At 43.4% G+C, this 15,777-nt stretch overlaps 1 protein-coding gene across 1 annotated transcript in view; it reads right to left on the reverse strand.

Annotated features, from left to right (window-relative positions):
• The window catches only part of UNC13C (unc-13 homolog C), a 517,638-nt gene that overhangs the window by 362,254 nt on the left and 139,607 nt on the right, over positions 1-15,777 (reverse strand). The window contains exon 6 of the mRNA XM_019533546.1: positions 12,678-12,749. Coding sequence (XP_019389091.1) covers positions 12,678-12,749 — 72 coding nt within the window. The remainder of the gene's footprint in view (positions 1-12,677; positions 12,750-15,777) is intronic.

Here is a 15,777-nt window from a genome sequence, read left to right on the forward strand (position 1 = left end):
TAACATTCTTCTTTTCTTGAACAATGCCCCAGGTCTCCACTTTCACACAACATCTAACAAGTCATTCATCAGTTTGCTCGACGTTCATCTCTATTTCAGGCACCTAACCACTATTCCTGGTGGCAATTTTTTATTTTGGCAGAGTTTTGCATTTCAAAATCACATGGGAAAAATTTTCTCCTATTTGCCAACACTGCTAACATCACTGTAACCCGTGACTTTTCATTTCCTGTATTTCTCATACAGAGATCCTGGTTTCCTTTGTTTAAAACTCCCAAATTATCTGATGTAAAATAAATCCTGGGACTAGGGCCAACAGCCCCCTAACCCCCTGCTGCCACACATAGGAGGCGGTGGCTGCTGCAGCGAGAGCAGAGTACAGAGCCCCTCTTCCCCCCTTCCCAATGGATCAGCAAGAGTGGAGCCAAGCAGAACCCATGGGGGTGGGGGAGGATGCAGGCTGCTCACTGCAGGGCTCCAAGCTCCCTAGCTCTGCTGCACTTTCTCTGGGACCTCCATGGTCCATTGGGTGGGACCTGGCACAAGAGGGTAGAGAAGCTCGGTGCTGTTGCTGCCACCACTACCACTGAGAGCCCTGCACCATGGTGAGGCACCTAGAGGCAGCTGCTGAAAGAGACTCAGCATGTGCTGACCAGAAAACCTGCCTGCTATGGGGACAGTGTCTGGCTGGTGCCTGCTAGGTTATTTTGAGCTGTGTGTGGAGTCTGTAACCAGAGAATGCCAAAGCAACGCAGCACATGCTGGCAGGCAACAACTTGGAGCATGGGTGCCAAATTTGTTTTTTGCTGGTGGGTGCTTAAAACCCCTCAAAAACCAACCAAACTAAAAACCAAACTGGTGCTTTGCTTTTAACTTGGTGCATTCCCGCGCTGAGTCCCATGTATGCCCAGAAGAGGCAACATGTTACTTCTACCCAGCTCTGCAGCATCTGTAAAGATCAGGCACTTCAGTGGGGGTTTTTTGGTACCTTTATCTAATAGCTGATCGAATCAGCTTTAGCTAAAAGCACCAAAATGCCCCACTGAAGCACCCAATCTTTCAGATGCTGCAGAGCTAGGTTGAAGTTGCACGCTGCTTCTTCTGGTAAAGTGTCTTTTTTTCTTTTTTAAACATCTGCAAGCAGTTCCGTGGGTATTGAGCACCCACTAATTTTTTTGCTCTCTGGAGCAGCCACAGAGTCAGTGCCTTGGAGTGATCCTGCACCAGCTGGGCAACACTACACAGAGGGAAGCTTGGGTGCCCTCTGCTGGCTGGCTGTGCATTTTCTGGTTTAAGGTAAGTTGTATAAAATCATAAGGCAAGGCTTAATTTTCCCCATGTCAAATGGGAAACCTGCCCCGCTAGTCTTATAATTGAATATGTATGGTATTAAACCAGGTTGATAACCTTTTTAGGCTGCAGGATGAAAATGCAGGAGTCATTCCATGACCTTTGGGTTAGAGCGGCAGGAGCTAGGGCCTGGCCACTGCAGCTCTAGAAAGTGCTTGCTGCCAGGCTTCTCCCCATGGTGGCACAGGGGAAGCTCCTACTGCAGTGGTTCCCAAACTGTGGGTCATGACCCCAAATGGAGTTGCAGCATCAGCAGACGGGGTTGTGGGGGTGGGAAACTGTGGGTTGGGAACAAGGGGCCATGCTGAGGAAATGGGGCCATAAATGAGTTCATGCTGAAGAAAAGTTTAGGAAGCACTAGCCTACTGCCACCAATTCTCCCTGCAGCAGACAGGGAAAGCTCCTACCACCACTCCTTCTTGCTGTGGCAAACTGGAAAGCAACCACTGCTGAAGCCCCCTGCTGCCTAATGCTACCAAAGCCCACATCTGTAAGTTGATTCAAATGGCTGTATGGACCAGATCTAGTCCATGGGCCATAGGTTTACAACCCCTGGATTAAACTATCTAGCTGAATTAGTAGCAATGTAATCAGCACAGCAAAGCTCAGCACTAGGTGTCTGGAGGCTGTGGAAATGCTCAGGTGGCTAGATCACAGTATAGGTGCAGCACCACAGAAACCTGTACTAGAAGAACCTGAGGTAAGTAGTTTAAACCCACACAAGAGGCAGTGAGTACAGTGACTGCAATGTAGGCATACCTTGACTGATTTTAAGGCACAGTAAACAAAGATAAATGAAGCACCTAGAAAACCTGGTGATATGCTAATTTAAAAAAAAAAAAGAACAAAAGCCTTGAAGTTTAGGTAAATTGGAACAGATCAAAAACTATAGCAGGAAGAAAGGAGAAATGGATTTTTTTTTTTAATTAAATTTATATATTAAGTGCGACTCAAAAAGGGATCAGGAAGAGCTTTTCTCAATTGAAATTTAAAGGTGAATTTCTATTTTTGTTGATGCTTTAACATTAATGCTATCTCCTGCCATCTCATCTTCAGGAAATGTGCAGGTAGAGAAAGAGTGTTAGAACACCAGATAACATTAAAAATGAGATAATGTTTATGTGGCTGTGTCGCAGTGCACTCAGGTGCCCCACGCCTGAGAGTGGAGACTGCTCTAGGGAGACCCCTAGTGGCAGAAAGGGGGAGGCTCAGCTGCCAGTCACCAGGGCTGCACAGGTGCTGGTTGCTGGGGCAACTGGTAAAACCAGCTGGCCAGGAAGGGGCAGGGCTTATCCCTTCTTAAGCCCAGGTAGGAGGCCAGGAGGGTAGTCCCTCTCCAGCAGCTGTGGGAGTAGGGATTCAGCTCAGACAGACAGGAGGAATCTGGCCATGAGAGCATCCCCTGGTCACTGCTGAGGTTAGTGGAGCCCTTCTTCCCCCGCCCCCTCGCTCTCTAGTAGGGAGTAGATTTTTGTTTGACCAGACAGCCTAGTTTTTATGTTGTAGCCCAGGGGCTTTATGTTTTATGTTTACTGTTTTGACCGGGCGAGGCTATTAGGGCTGGAGGAGGCCTCATAGGAGCTCCACAGTAGCATGGGGACTCCTGGCACCAGAGAGGGTGCAGCCTTGTTAGGGGGCGCATTGGCCCCAGCCCAGAAGCCCCGGAGCGAGAGGGGGCAGTAGGGAGAAGCCCTGGCACGAGAGGGGGCAGTAGGGAGCCCCGGAGCTAGGGGGGTCAGTGAGAAGCCCCAGAGCTAGGGGGCAGCGAGGAGCCCCAGAGCAAGTGAGAGAAGGGGGCAGCGGGGAGCCCCGGGAGTAGAGAGGAGGGCCAGAAAACAACAAGGCCCAGGTCAAACCATGTCACTCCATCTGCGAGGCTTGGGCTGCGGTGTACAGGAGGAAAAGGAGCCGCAGGTAGCGCGCCCTGTCACTGGGGAGCAGAAAAATGGGCAGCCTCCCGCTGATTACAACCATCTTCTAATCAAATAAGATCAAGGCGTGGCAGACGAGTAAGCAGGTGGTTGGCCCATTACAGGAGGGTGGAGCCACTCCCAGAAAGGCTCCAATATTGATACTCCTGTCACAGGCTGCAAATATATTTTACTTATAATACTTGAGCTATTCCAACAGTAAGTCGATCCATATTTTTCTGGTGTACTTGTCTAGACCTTCAGTTCATAGTTTGACACAAGTAATGTAATTTCATGATAATTCTGTGCTACCTCAAATAAAATATCACCCCTGAAAATGTATATTTATGAAATAACCACCTCCTAAAGTTGGGTATATATCTGCCAGTTCATTTATAATTCAATAGTTTTAACTTGTGACTTTTGGCTTAGGGATTCTCACCCCAGTGACTATGATAGCAAGGGTACCTTTCACTGTTAAATTATTTCAGCCAGACCTTCAATTAGTCGGACTTTACTAAATGTCAATAGCGGAGAACTGGGTGTATGAGGGGGCAAAATTAATACAATGAGAAAGAAAGGAAGAAAATCTAATTACCTGAACAAACAACAGAGTACTTCAGAACAACTGCTAGAAATAGCCTCACCTCCTCCTCTTCCTGTCACTTTGTTGTTTCCCTTCACATTGTCATATGTGAGTTTCTTGTCACTATCTTTAATGCCCTTCATCATAGAGTCTTGTTCTTACACGCAGACTTAATTTTTCATTAAAATACTGCCCCTTTACTTCTGTTCTGCCACCAATGCCAATCTCGACTGCCTGCCTTTTTAACAGGCTAGGGACAGAAGTTACACCTAAACCAGTATAAGTTATCAGAAGCTGTTTCAGATCTGTAGCACAAAAAAGTTCAGTGAACATAAACCACTTTCAAAAGGCCAAAGCTAGTTTAAAGTAAACCTGGATGGATGTAGTATCAGACTTAGCTGATTTTGATTAAATTGGTTTATGGAATTTGTGTCTTAGACGGCCTCCAGGTTCATGTTAACTCACATTCCCGCAGCATCCCAGGATACTTCACACCTTCCCCACAAACCCCACCTCCAAGGGTGGGTGGGCTAGGCTTGGCACAAGCTGTCTGCTCCAGTTGAGCAGGGAGGGCTGGCTCTAGCTAGCATCCCCCAGATTCAGGCATGTGGCTGTGTTTCTGGAATCAAAAGTGAATATGTATCACTTGCTTATCAGCTCAACCTATGCAGTTTAGACCAACTTGCAAAGTTTGAATCAATTCAGCCTTGGGCTTTTTGATTAGCTGTACTTAGCCACTAACTTCCTTGTGTTTCCTGCCTTATGCTTGGGAAAGCTGCCCCATTCACATGAATAAAGCCATTAATTTATTCTCTGTAGAGAGTAAGTTTCTGACAGTCATTGGTAAACAGCCCTCAACTAGAAATCACTGTTTCAACCAGTTTATGCCATTACACCTGTCTCTGCTTTGACCTTGACTTCCACTACTTGCCTGTTTGTCTGCTGCATATTATCTGACTGAGATCTGAGGACTATTTTTGCACAGCTTGTACATTACATTGCCTAGTACAATGGGGCCCTAATCCCTATAACTGACCTTGATTGTTATTTTAACACAAATCCAAATAACATTAATAAGAGGTGTTCAGTAGCTAGGTGTAAAGAAAATTTAATCAATTATTGTAATTCCCACAACACCTAAGTTAGCTATACAAGAGAGAGTTGTTAGCAATGATAGTCTTTAGTTAAATAGAAGGCAGGGCAGGATGGCACCATAAAGCCAAACATTCAGAATTCAGATTCATACAAGTCTGGCAGAAATTCTCTTCAAGTTTACAACCATGTAAGCCAAATAGCTTCAAGACTCTTAGATACAAGGCTACAGAATCTGAACTATTATTTAAAAACTGAGAACAAAATTTGACCTAATGCATGTGACTAAAAACATTTGACTGATTCTCCAGTGGTCTTAGGCAGTGTTCAGAACACCAGAAAGGCAGCAGGAGGTGGCTTTTTATTTTTATATCTTTTATAACTTTGATACTAGGAGCTGCTTGTGTCCTCTTAGATAGTCAGCCTCTGGTAATTCCCCTGAAAGCAACCTCAGGGCTGCTCTAACTTGCATTGGCAGATAACAACTCCCTAGGAGTTCCTCTGCCAGCCGTGACCACTGGAGCAAAACATGCCTCAGTCTTCCCCTTCCCAATTCCCTGAATGTTCCTTTTACAGTTTACCAGAGTACAGAGGGTAAAAAGAAAACTTCAGAGACAACTAAAACTGACATTATCCACTATGGGAATGAATCACAATTCACAGAAATCATCAAGTTGTTGAAGATTCCTTTGTGGACTCATTACTATTACAGATATGGTTTAATTAGTCATGCTGATCCAGATTTGGTTCCAACATTTACCCTATCATCTCCATTGATTTTCATAGGGTTTGTGTAACTTGTAGGATTTTGCCCACCATGCTGGATACAAAATAAATGGCAAAGAGTACAAAATAAATGGCAGTGGGGAGTGGGCTTCAAAATAAATGTTTATGGGTAAACCAAACTTTCATTTGACAAAGCAACCCATGAACCAATTACTCAGACAAACAATTTTTCTTCTGATTTCCCAGAATATCTTCTTGGTAAGTAACAGCAACAAGCATGGAAAATCGCTTTTATGCTGCTTAATTTGCAGTAAAGGGATAATTTTATTTATCTACTATCCAAGAGTTGGAATGTCTTCCTTCATAATATATTCTGCTTTTATTTATCTATTTTATGTATATCCAGAACTCTAATCAAAGTGATCTCTCTAGGCACTACAAATGCAGAGCAAAATTCTCTAACACTGCAAAATGATCCACTTGTTTTCCATCCTGAAGTTCAATTCACTTATGCATTACAACACCCTTTTTTTTTTTAAAACTTTCCACTTCTTTAAAACAAGAGAACACCAAATATGGTACTTGCAGTACAGGTGCACATCTCCACGTGCACACCTGTACTGTACAGTAAATACAGTGACTTACACCAACTTGAGCATAAATTTGAAAATGCAGGTCTCAAATTTATGCCCGTTTAGTTATTGCAGTGACACACGGGTACACGCCTTACTACACAGTAACACTGTGTGTGTGGAGTGACTTGGGACTAAAGTTAGTCCCAAGTCACTCCACATAGTGTTAATATACTTTAATGCCTGCACATGTAGACACTGGCCTATTCGCACTTACTGCACAGTAATTTACTGCATAGTAAATTTAAGGCAGTGTAAATGCACATGTAGACACGCCCACCGAGTAAAAAGTATTTTTTTCATTAGTTTTAAATTTGTTTTCTTTTAATTGTAATGACCATCTTGCTTTTATAATCTAAAAAAGTACCCAATTTTATCTGCTCTCTGCCATTCTTTTAGATATTCCATTTATCTCCATCATAAGATAAGCCCCTCTTCATCTTCTCCTTTTTAAAAGAGACAGTCAGTCTTCAACTTTTCATTCTTGCATTCTTTATATATTCTTCCTTGCCTGTGATCATTTCTATTGTCTGGTTTTGGAATTCTTTTTTTGAAACACATATTTTGATAAGGACTGACTCAGACAGAAGAGTATTATTGAGCTCAAAGTGCATAACAGTATTATGCTAGATTTGGTATTATTTTTCCATCCTATTCATTATACATCCTAATGTTTTGTTGTTTTTTTTTCAATTGCCAACACACATTGAACAGGTGTTTATATGGATTTATCCTGCTTGTTCTCCAAGGGGTTTTGTTTTTTTTTAGTAATAACAGTTAAATCAAAATCCAGCACCAGCATTCAAATTATTTCTTCTAATGTACATTACCTTAAATCTGTCAATGATGATTATATCAGCTCTACCATTTACTTCCAATTCTAGTTTGCCAGAGCCAGAGTCTAATTCTTATAAAAGGCAACTTCACAATGAATGTGTTAGATCTGGGGTTTTCACTGATAAGAACCAATGTTTGAAATGGTATTTATTGTTCACAGAAAGTGGCAATGATTGAAAGTGGTCTTTTTGCAGGCACCAATTAGTAAATCATGTTGACTTTTTTTTATTTCTGTAACTGTGTTAAGTTATTTTAATGGTGAGTATAAAAATATTATATTAAAAATAAAAGAAGAATTTTATTTTGCACTCATTAGTTGATGTATTCTGTTCCAAATAAATATTGTCCTCTGTGCCTGTTACTGTTTAAGATTCCATATTTTATATTGTTCTAGTAACCTGTGTTGCTATTTTGTGATTGCAATATAAAGTAACTGCTGTTTTTTATTAAAAGGGATCATTTTCAATGCCAGCTGTTTCCCACCTCATTAGTTCATCTTTGAGTACTATCAGCTTGTTTGTTAATGACTAGAATATAGTCACAGAAAGGAACCCATCTTTTGATAAGGTGGGGCGTCCTTTAATGGCTGCAGGGTCAGGAGTTATCTATTAACAGCCCCTCCATTTTTCAGCTATGGGCATGGCCATTGTAGATCTTAACTGCAATATAAGAAAATTCAGTACAAATTCAGTCTCATCAAACCCTCCCAGACACCAACAAACACCCTTGTCTCCTGATGCCCCCACTGTGAATGCCACCTATACACCCAAACCCCACCATGGGCTCTTCCTGCCCTGCTCCAATTTCCTTGCAAACCTCAATTTCCCCCACCCTGCCAAGCCTGCTGGCCCCTAATCCCCTACAACACCCACACTGTCCCCCACTCAAAGAAGAATGTATGTTAAAAGACTATATTTGAACTAGCAATTGGAGATACAAGATGGCCTTTATTCCTTTAAAATTAATGCCTCTCTTTAATTACATTGGGTTCAGCTATGAAAATCTGTTTGCCCCACACTTCAAATCTTCCTAGAGATAATGACACCTGTTGTGTTTTTGATTAAAACAACCTTTTTTGCAAAATATTGCTAGGGCCAAACGGCTGTTATGGCCAGATTTCATCACTTGTCAGAACATGACTTGTCTTTAAAAGATTATCACTGAAAGCTCATGCCAGAAATAGTACTTCCATCATGTACCACTGCATAGTTAATTTGCAGTAGTTATTTTTTCAGAAGCCAGGAATTTCAAGGACAGGGGCAACACATAGGGGGTGCATGGGGGTGCACTGTCAGCGGTGCCTGCGGGTGGTCCATGATTGCCCCTGGCTGCTGAAACCACTGCCAGCAGTGCCTGTGTGTGGTCGCTGACCCCTGGTTGATGCTCACCACTCCCCAGCCCCTGCTGCTGATAGTGCCAGCAATGTCTGCAGGAGCTCTCTGATCACCACCATCAGGCTCCTGCTGCTGCCACCAGGCTCCCGCTAGTGCAGTCATGCCCCCCAGCTGCCAGGGACACGTGCTATTCATGTTCAAGGATATTTATCATTACTGAAAAATTACACCTGGCCCCATTTCCAGAGTCCTGGTAATCTAATTTCATCCATAATATGAAAAAAGCACAACAATGTTAAAGATGGTTTGCACTTGCCAAAGACCAGTTCAAAGTATGGTTAAATATTTTCTGAACTACCATTTTCTGTAAGTAGAATTCATGTGAAAAAAATGTCTTTGATGCTCCCTTCTTTTTAATTTGAAGTAAATGATTCGGGTGTGGGGGTGAAAAGCTCTCTGGCCAAGTTTGTGGATGACACCAAGTTATGGGGGAGTGTGGCCATGACAAGAAGATAGGTTGCAGATACAGATGGACCTAGACAGGCTGGAGAGTCAGGTGGACTGGAACCAGATGAAGTTCAACACTTGGAAGCGTAAGGTGCTCCATCTGGGGGCAAACAATTCCCAACATACCTACAGACTCGGTGGTGACAATTTGACTTGCAGCACGGTCAAAAGGGACCCAGGGGTAGTGATCGACCATCACATGACCATGAACTGGAAGTGCAATGCTGTCTCCAGCAGGGCATACAACATGCTGGCATGCATTAACCACTGCATCTCATGCAAAACTAAGGAAGTGATAACTCCCACTGCACACCGCACTGGTGAGACCACAGCTGGAGTACTGTATCCAGTTCTGGGTGCTGCACTTCAACAAGGATGTGTAAAAACTTGAGAGGGTCTACAGAACAGCCACCTGTATAATCAGGGACTTGCAAGACAAGCCATATGAAGAGAGGCTGGGGGACTTGGACCTCTTCAGCCTAAAGAAGAGAAGGCTGAGAGGGGACTTTGTAGTGGCTTATTGCTACATCAGGGGAGTACATCAAGAACTTGGTGAACAGCTGTTCACCAGGGCACCCATGGGGAAGATCAGGAGCAATGGATATGAATTCCTAGAAGGCTACTTCAAGCTTAATTCCAGGAAAAACTCCTTGAGTCAGGGTTTCCAGACTGTGGAATAAACTCCATCCAGTGGTGGTACAGTCACCTACCCTAGAAATCTTCAAAGGAGACTGGACAGTCACCTCACTGGGGTCATTTGACCCCAGTTGTCTTTTCCTGCCTAGTACAGGGGACTGGACCCGCTGATCTACAAGGTCCCTTTCAGCCTCTAACAATCCATGAATAAATCTATGATGTAAGTTAGCCACAGCTATTTTTTCTAGAACCCCACAAATCAAAACTAGAGAGAGTGGCTCAGAATGACAAATAAAACAATTATCTTAGCTATTAGGTGGTGTTACACTTTTTATCCTATAAAACCCCAATGATTTTACTAACCAGCTACTTCAGGTGGCAGGTGCAAGGTAGTGGTGGGAAAGGGTAAGTGGGGGAAAAAAGGGAACAATGCTAATAACAAACACAAAGAACACTGAAGAACAGAAGAGGGCACTTGGACAACTTTTGCTCTTGTTATAGGAAGTGACAAAAGACTGATATTGTCCCTTTACAATAGGCACAACCTTGAGATTTTAAATTCTTACCTGAAAATGTGGCTTGTTAATTCAATCAGTTTATTTTAGCTTGGAATGTCAAAGGTTTGACTGCCTTTTAGAGAATTTTAAACTAATGGTTCAAGGAATGCATGTTTTTCACACCAGATACTTAGATCAACAAACTACCTCTCTAGCTATATTTGGGAAAGATTAAAATAATGGATCATTTATTCTTTTAATATATACATATGAACTTAACAGCCAAATCCAGCATGTCTTATTTAATTTATTAGAATGAAGGTGAAAGGTACTGGGCTTATATGAAATAAAGATGTCCCTTTAGCCTGTATACAGATATTCAGGGAAGTTACAGGGAGTTCAAATAAGTGTTAAAAATTAGGGCTGTGCAAAGCTTCGGGTGGCAATGTAATTTGGAGAACATTCGGCCCGATTCAGTGGCCGAATCTCCAAATCCAAATTGAATCAGGGACCAATTCAAAGGTCCAAATCAATTCAAAGCTCTCTGAATCTTTGGAAAAGATCTAGACAGCTTTGAAGATTTGGACAGTCCCTGGTGGCTACAGCAAGGAGCTGCAGCTGGACTCTGAGCTGGTAGTACTAGGGGCAGGGAAGAAGGGACTGGTTGCCACATCTGGACCATGAGGGGACCCCTGTCACTCCCTCAACCCCCCTGCTCCCCTAGCCCCCTGACCCCCACCTGCTCACCCAGCCCCCCCGATGGCTGCTTTACCTGCCCCAGCTCCTGGGGCTTTAAAGGAAAGTCCCAGTGCTCACTGGATGCTGCTGGGTGTCGGGGAGTGATCCTCGCTGCCTCCCACTGCCCCATGCTACATGGGGGGCTCTATACAAGCCCCCTGATGCCCCCCCCACTTCTCTAGGCTACCCATGGTTGCCACATCTGGACCAGAAAAGCCTCGGGACTCATTGCTCCTCCAGTGGCCTCAGGGCTTCAAGGGCTCATGCAGAGCCCCCCACATGGCACAGGGCAGCGGAGGGCAGCAGGGATCGACCCCCTGCCAGCAGGAGTGGTGAGTGCGGGCTTTTCTCATTTTTTTTTTCTTAAAGGGCTGCCACTGGCCCAGACAGGGCACCCATGGTGGGGATGAGGGAGTGAATGGGGGGCTGGGGGACTCGTGCAGAGCCCCCCCATTCAGTGTGGGGCAGTGGGGTGCAGTAGGGATCACTCCCGCCCAGCAGCACCCAGTGAGTGGGGGCTTTTTTTTCCACAAAGAGCCAGGAGCTGGGGGGGATGGGCCTGGCTGATTCTGAATCAATTCGGGACAGTGATTCAAATCACCAAATGGAATTACTGTCCCTCGAATCAGCCGAATCCGAATCCAAAGTGAATACTAGCCGCTTTGCACAGGCCTATTAAAAATAGCCTCCCAATCTAGCAGGGGCATTGGAGGGGACCAAGGGGCCAGCAGGATCTTGGGAGGATTGAGGGGTTCTAGGGTAATTGGGGGAAAGGAAGAGCCCACTGTGGGGGTTGTGGGGGTATAGGTGGTATCCACAATGGAGGCATCTAGGGATCGAAGTGTTTGCTGGTGTCTGGGAGGTTTGGTGAAATCAGAGAGGATTGCAGGATCTGGGGGGGGCCTTGGGGAGTGGAGGGGGGTCTCTCTCCCCCACCCCCTCAGATCAGGAGCTATTTTTAGCCCCCCAACCCCCACCACCCTGAGATGGAACCCCAATAAACCTACCCTACCATCTTTCCTGACCTTCCCCCAACCCCCGACTTATTTTCTTAGCTGCTAGCACTGGCAAACACTAATAAAACTGGCACCAGGAGCAGCTTGTGGGATGGGGTATTTAGTGGGCTGGGGCACAGGGGCTGGCTCATGTATGGGGAAGGTTGTCAGTCAGGGTTGGGGTAGGAAAATTTCAGCCCCAGGGCTGGGACCTGTGGCTGGGCTTTCCCAGCTCTGGAGCTACACTGGGAACTGTACAGAAGTGCAGTTAGATGGGTCTCACTGGACCAAAGATAAATTAAGCTACCTTGGAGGTACACTTAACCAAGATCAGGTTGGCTATTTTTAGATCAGTCTAACTGTTCTGAACTTCTGTACAGTTCACATGCAGATCCACCTAACTAGTGAAAGGTTCATACCTGGGCAACTAAATTAGATCAGATGGCCCATTTTTAACACAATCTAACTTCCCCTCTAAACTCCTAGAATGTCTGTATGCAGCCCAAGAGACCTGTTGTTTGCTTTTATTCTTATACTGCAATTTTTTCAGCATTGGGACTTTGCCTTCTTATGTTTATATAGCATCTAGTGGCACAGAGTATTGATACAGAGAAGAACTTCTCGGTGTTACCAATATATGTGTGTGTGTGTCTGTGTGTGTGCATGTGTGTGTAATAGCTAAAATGGGCAGATAAAAACTAAATAGAAATCTGATCATCATCACTACTACCTTTTACTTAAAGGTACTACCTTTTGCTTAAATGTAACAGTTCAAACAGCTTGTTCAAAGTTTATTTATTACATGAATTCACACCACCTCCACCTAAAAACACTTACCATTTCTTCATTGTTTAGGGAAGTCCGGATAAGCATGGCCATGGATATACCAGATTTTCGTGCAGCAAGTGTCTGTTCAAGGTAAATACAAAATAGTTACCAACAATACAGCAGAAACACTAAATACAGAAGTCAGTGAAAAGAAGATGTTGATAATGTGATATATGGATTTAAACAAAAATATAACAGCAAAAAAGTTAAATAACTTTTACTTACTGTTTACAACACACATCTTTTAACATTTGAGTATATAATGGAAACAAACTTTCCATCATCATTACTGTTTCTATCAGCAATGCCTAGCTGAGCTGCCATTTCTAATATAAAACCTGTTATTCAGAGGTTTATGACTCAGATTTTTTTTTTAACCCACAGGCTGTCACTATTTTTCTGCTTTGCCAACCAAATTAATGTGGTACAAGGATAAGCATCCTGCCCTAATGTCGAAGCAGGATATGCCTGGAGCAACCTTGAGATCATTTTGAAATGCTCTGAGAATTCAGGTTGTCAGCCTGTATCATTTTAAGCCACTGACCATTTCTATAATGTGCATGAATGAAAAAAATTTCCCTGACCTTAAAAAAGAAAACCTGCAGAAAATGTTATTATTGAAAAAATATTATAAGTCTTTGTCAAAGAAACTGACAATATTTACTCAAGACCAAAGATAGAAGTACAGGGAACTATACTGATGTTCAGTAAGAAAAGGGGTATGAATGGCTCCCTTATCCCTCTGCCTAGCTGCTCAGGCTATAGGAATGGTTATATATGGCAGTTCTGAAGATGGATGAAATCCAGGTTGGGGGATGATGGGGGGCGGAGGGAAGGATAAGGTTGCTATGAGCCTTGTTGGATGTTAATTGTGGGTGGCTCCCAGAGCTCTTAACCTCTGGACATCAATGCATTTAAGTGGATCGTTATGCAGCTCAAAATTATGCCACTCCAGGGCAGGATTCTTTCTTGATCTTCGTAAATCAGCTCCTATTCCATTAAGGTGTGGTCACTCCCTATGGATGTACTGCTCAAACTGAAGGTGTGACCGCAAGCTATCACTAAGCATATCAATATTTGTGTGGCTCAGTTTAATGTATAACCAGGCCCATGTTTCACTGGGCCTTGTTATGTGTTAGGCTTTGGAGCTGCACAAATGTGGATCAATGTTAGCACGAGCTCGAGTTTGGAGGCCAGTAGGAGCCTGAAGGACTGAAAGGTAAGAATCCCTTCCCCTGCACCCAATTCCAGGTGTCTCCCCTGCCCACCAGGGCTCCACCAGTTCCCCTCAGGTTTTCCCTTTTCCTCCTGCCTCATCCCACCCCTCAGACATTAATTAGTTGAGGCTGCCCATGCTGTCTGTCCCAGGGGAGCAGGCAGGAAAGGGTTAAACTGCCTGCCCTGGCACCACTCTTGCTGGGCTGCTCCTTTTCTGACTCAGAGAGCAGCAGTGGTGGAGGAGGCAACAGCTAGCAGGCAGTTTAATCCTTGAGCTACAAGTAAGGGGATGGGGTGGAGGAGGACGGAGGCAGTGAGCAGGGATCCGGGGTGCTGGCAAGAGGGGCTAGTGGGCTCAATGTGGGCTACCTGGGAAGCGTGGTGAGTGGGTTGTTCATATACTAAGGTGTAGTTTAGAGTATCTGGGCCCTTAGTGCAACACAAAAATGGGTAGCAAGGATCAGAGATAATCCTGCCCCGGAGTGGTGTAACTTTTAGCCACATAACGAGTGCTTAAAACCAGTTGCAGGTGTTAATGTGTGGACAATCCAGGGGTCAAGAGTTCCAGGAGCTGCACAAAATTACCATGTAACAAAGCCCATTGTCTTATGGTAACTTGCTTGGAATTAGCATGACGGAGTTGGATTCAGCATTGAGCTGAGGACTACTGCATCTTGGTTTCCTTCACCACTTCCAAAATGATACATGTAAAAGCAGATACAACAACATACATTTTTGTTATACAAGAAACTCCAGTGTCTTCTGTTGCCACTTTCTGAGTCACTTAAATATAGGTTCTTATGAATAAACTGACAGTTGTAAGTTGAGGAAGGAAAAGCACCTAGAGAAACAAGGTCTGGATGACAACAGGTTCCATACAAGCCCCTCCAAATATTACTCCAGGACACTAGTTCTGTTGCTGAAACACACTTTCTTGGGTTCCTCAGAGGAATACACAGGATTTATTTCACTACACAAAATCCTAGTAATAATGTTACTGTATCACTGGGAAGTATTCTTACCTCTAAAACTGAGCTGAAACATCTCCTCACTTGAACTAAATCATTCCAGGAATGCCTGAATGCTTCCACTTTATCTTTACTCTTCCCTAACCAGTGCTTGCTTTGTCATACATTGCTGCCCTTATGGTTTTGTGCATAGGAATGATCAATTATAAGTCTTACTGCCACCTACATTTATTGTTCTGATTGCAATGAGACTGCTTATTACATCGCTGTGTTTCAGGTCTCTATTTATTATTCAGCTTTGCAGGATTAAATTAGCAGGAATTTCAGTAATATTTTTCTTCAAAAATGCTTTCATTCCTAGTGGCTGTAACTAACACCATTGTGTTGCAATCCTCTCTGCTTTAGGCCACAGTTACTTACATCAGCTAAGGACCTGCACCATTAAGCTTTGAAAGAAATGACAATTCACATTTCTTTCCAGTTATTAATTTTGAACTTTGACATCATTTAAATGGATTTTGGCATTTAGATACATTAAAGACAGCTCATTGCAACTTTTTAAATATTTACCCTCCCTGTCAATCTGGCCATCCAATTTGTAACAAGTTTCCCTTGATAATAATTAAACTTGCAGAGAGACATAAAATTATTAATCTTATGAAACTAATTATGGTATAAGAAAAAGATCTTGCCACAAAAATATTTGATTTAATTTAATCACTCCATTATTATGGTTAATATAGGCTCTAGATAACCTTTTTTTCTTTTTAGATTCTAAGCAATTTACCTGGCTTATGACAGTAATTTGCCATTCATTTCTTCAGTCTGATATTAATAATTAAATAGCTCTTTTTGCTTGTCTGTTGCCATCTTTTTCCTTTATTTCTGTAAATATGGCAAATGCCATATATACGTGCTGGCTA

This window comes from Crocodylus porosus, unplaced genomic scaffold (genome assembly GCF_001723895.1).
Source record: "Crocodylus porosus isolate Cpor-Errol unplaced genomic scaffold, CroPor_comp1, whole genome shotgun sequence".
Taxonomy (NCBI): domain Eukaryota; kingdom Metazoa; phylum Chordata; order Crocodylia; family Crocodylidae; genus Crocodylus; species Crocodylus porosus.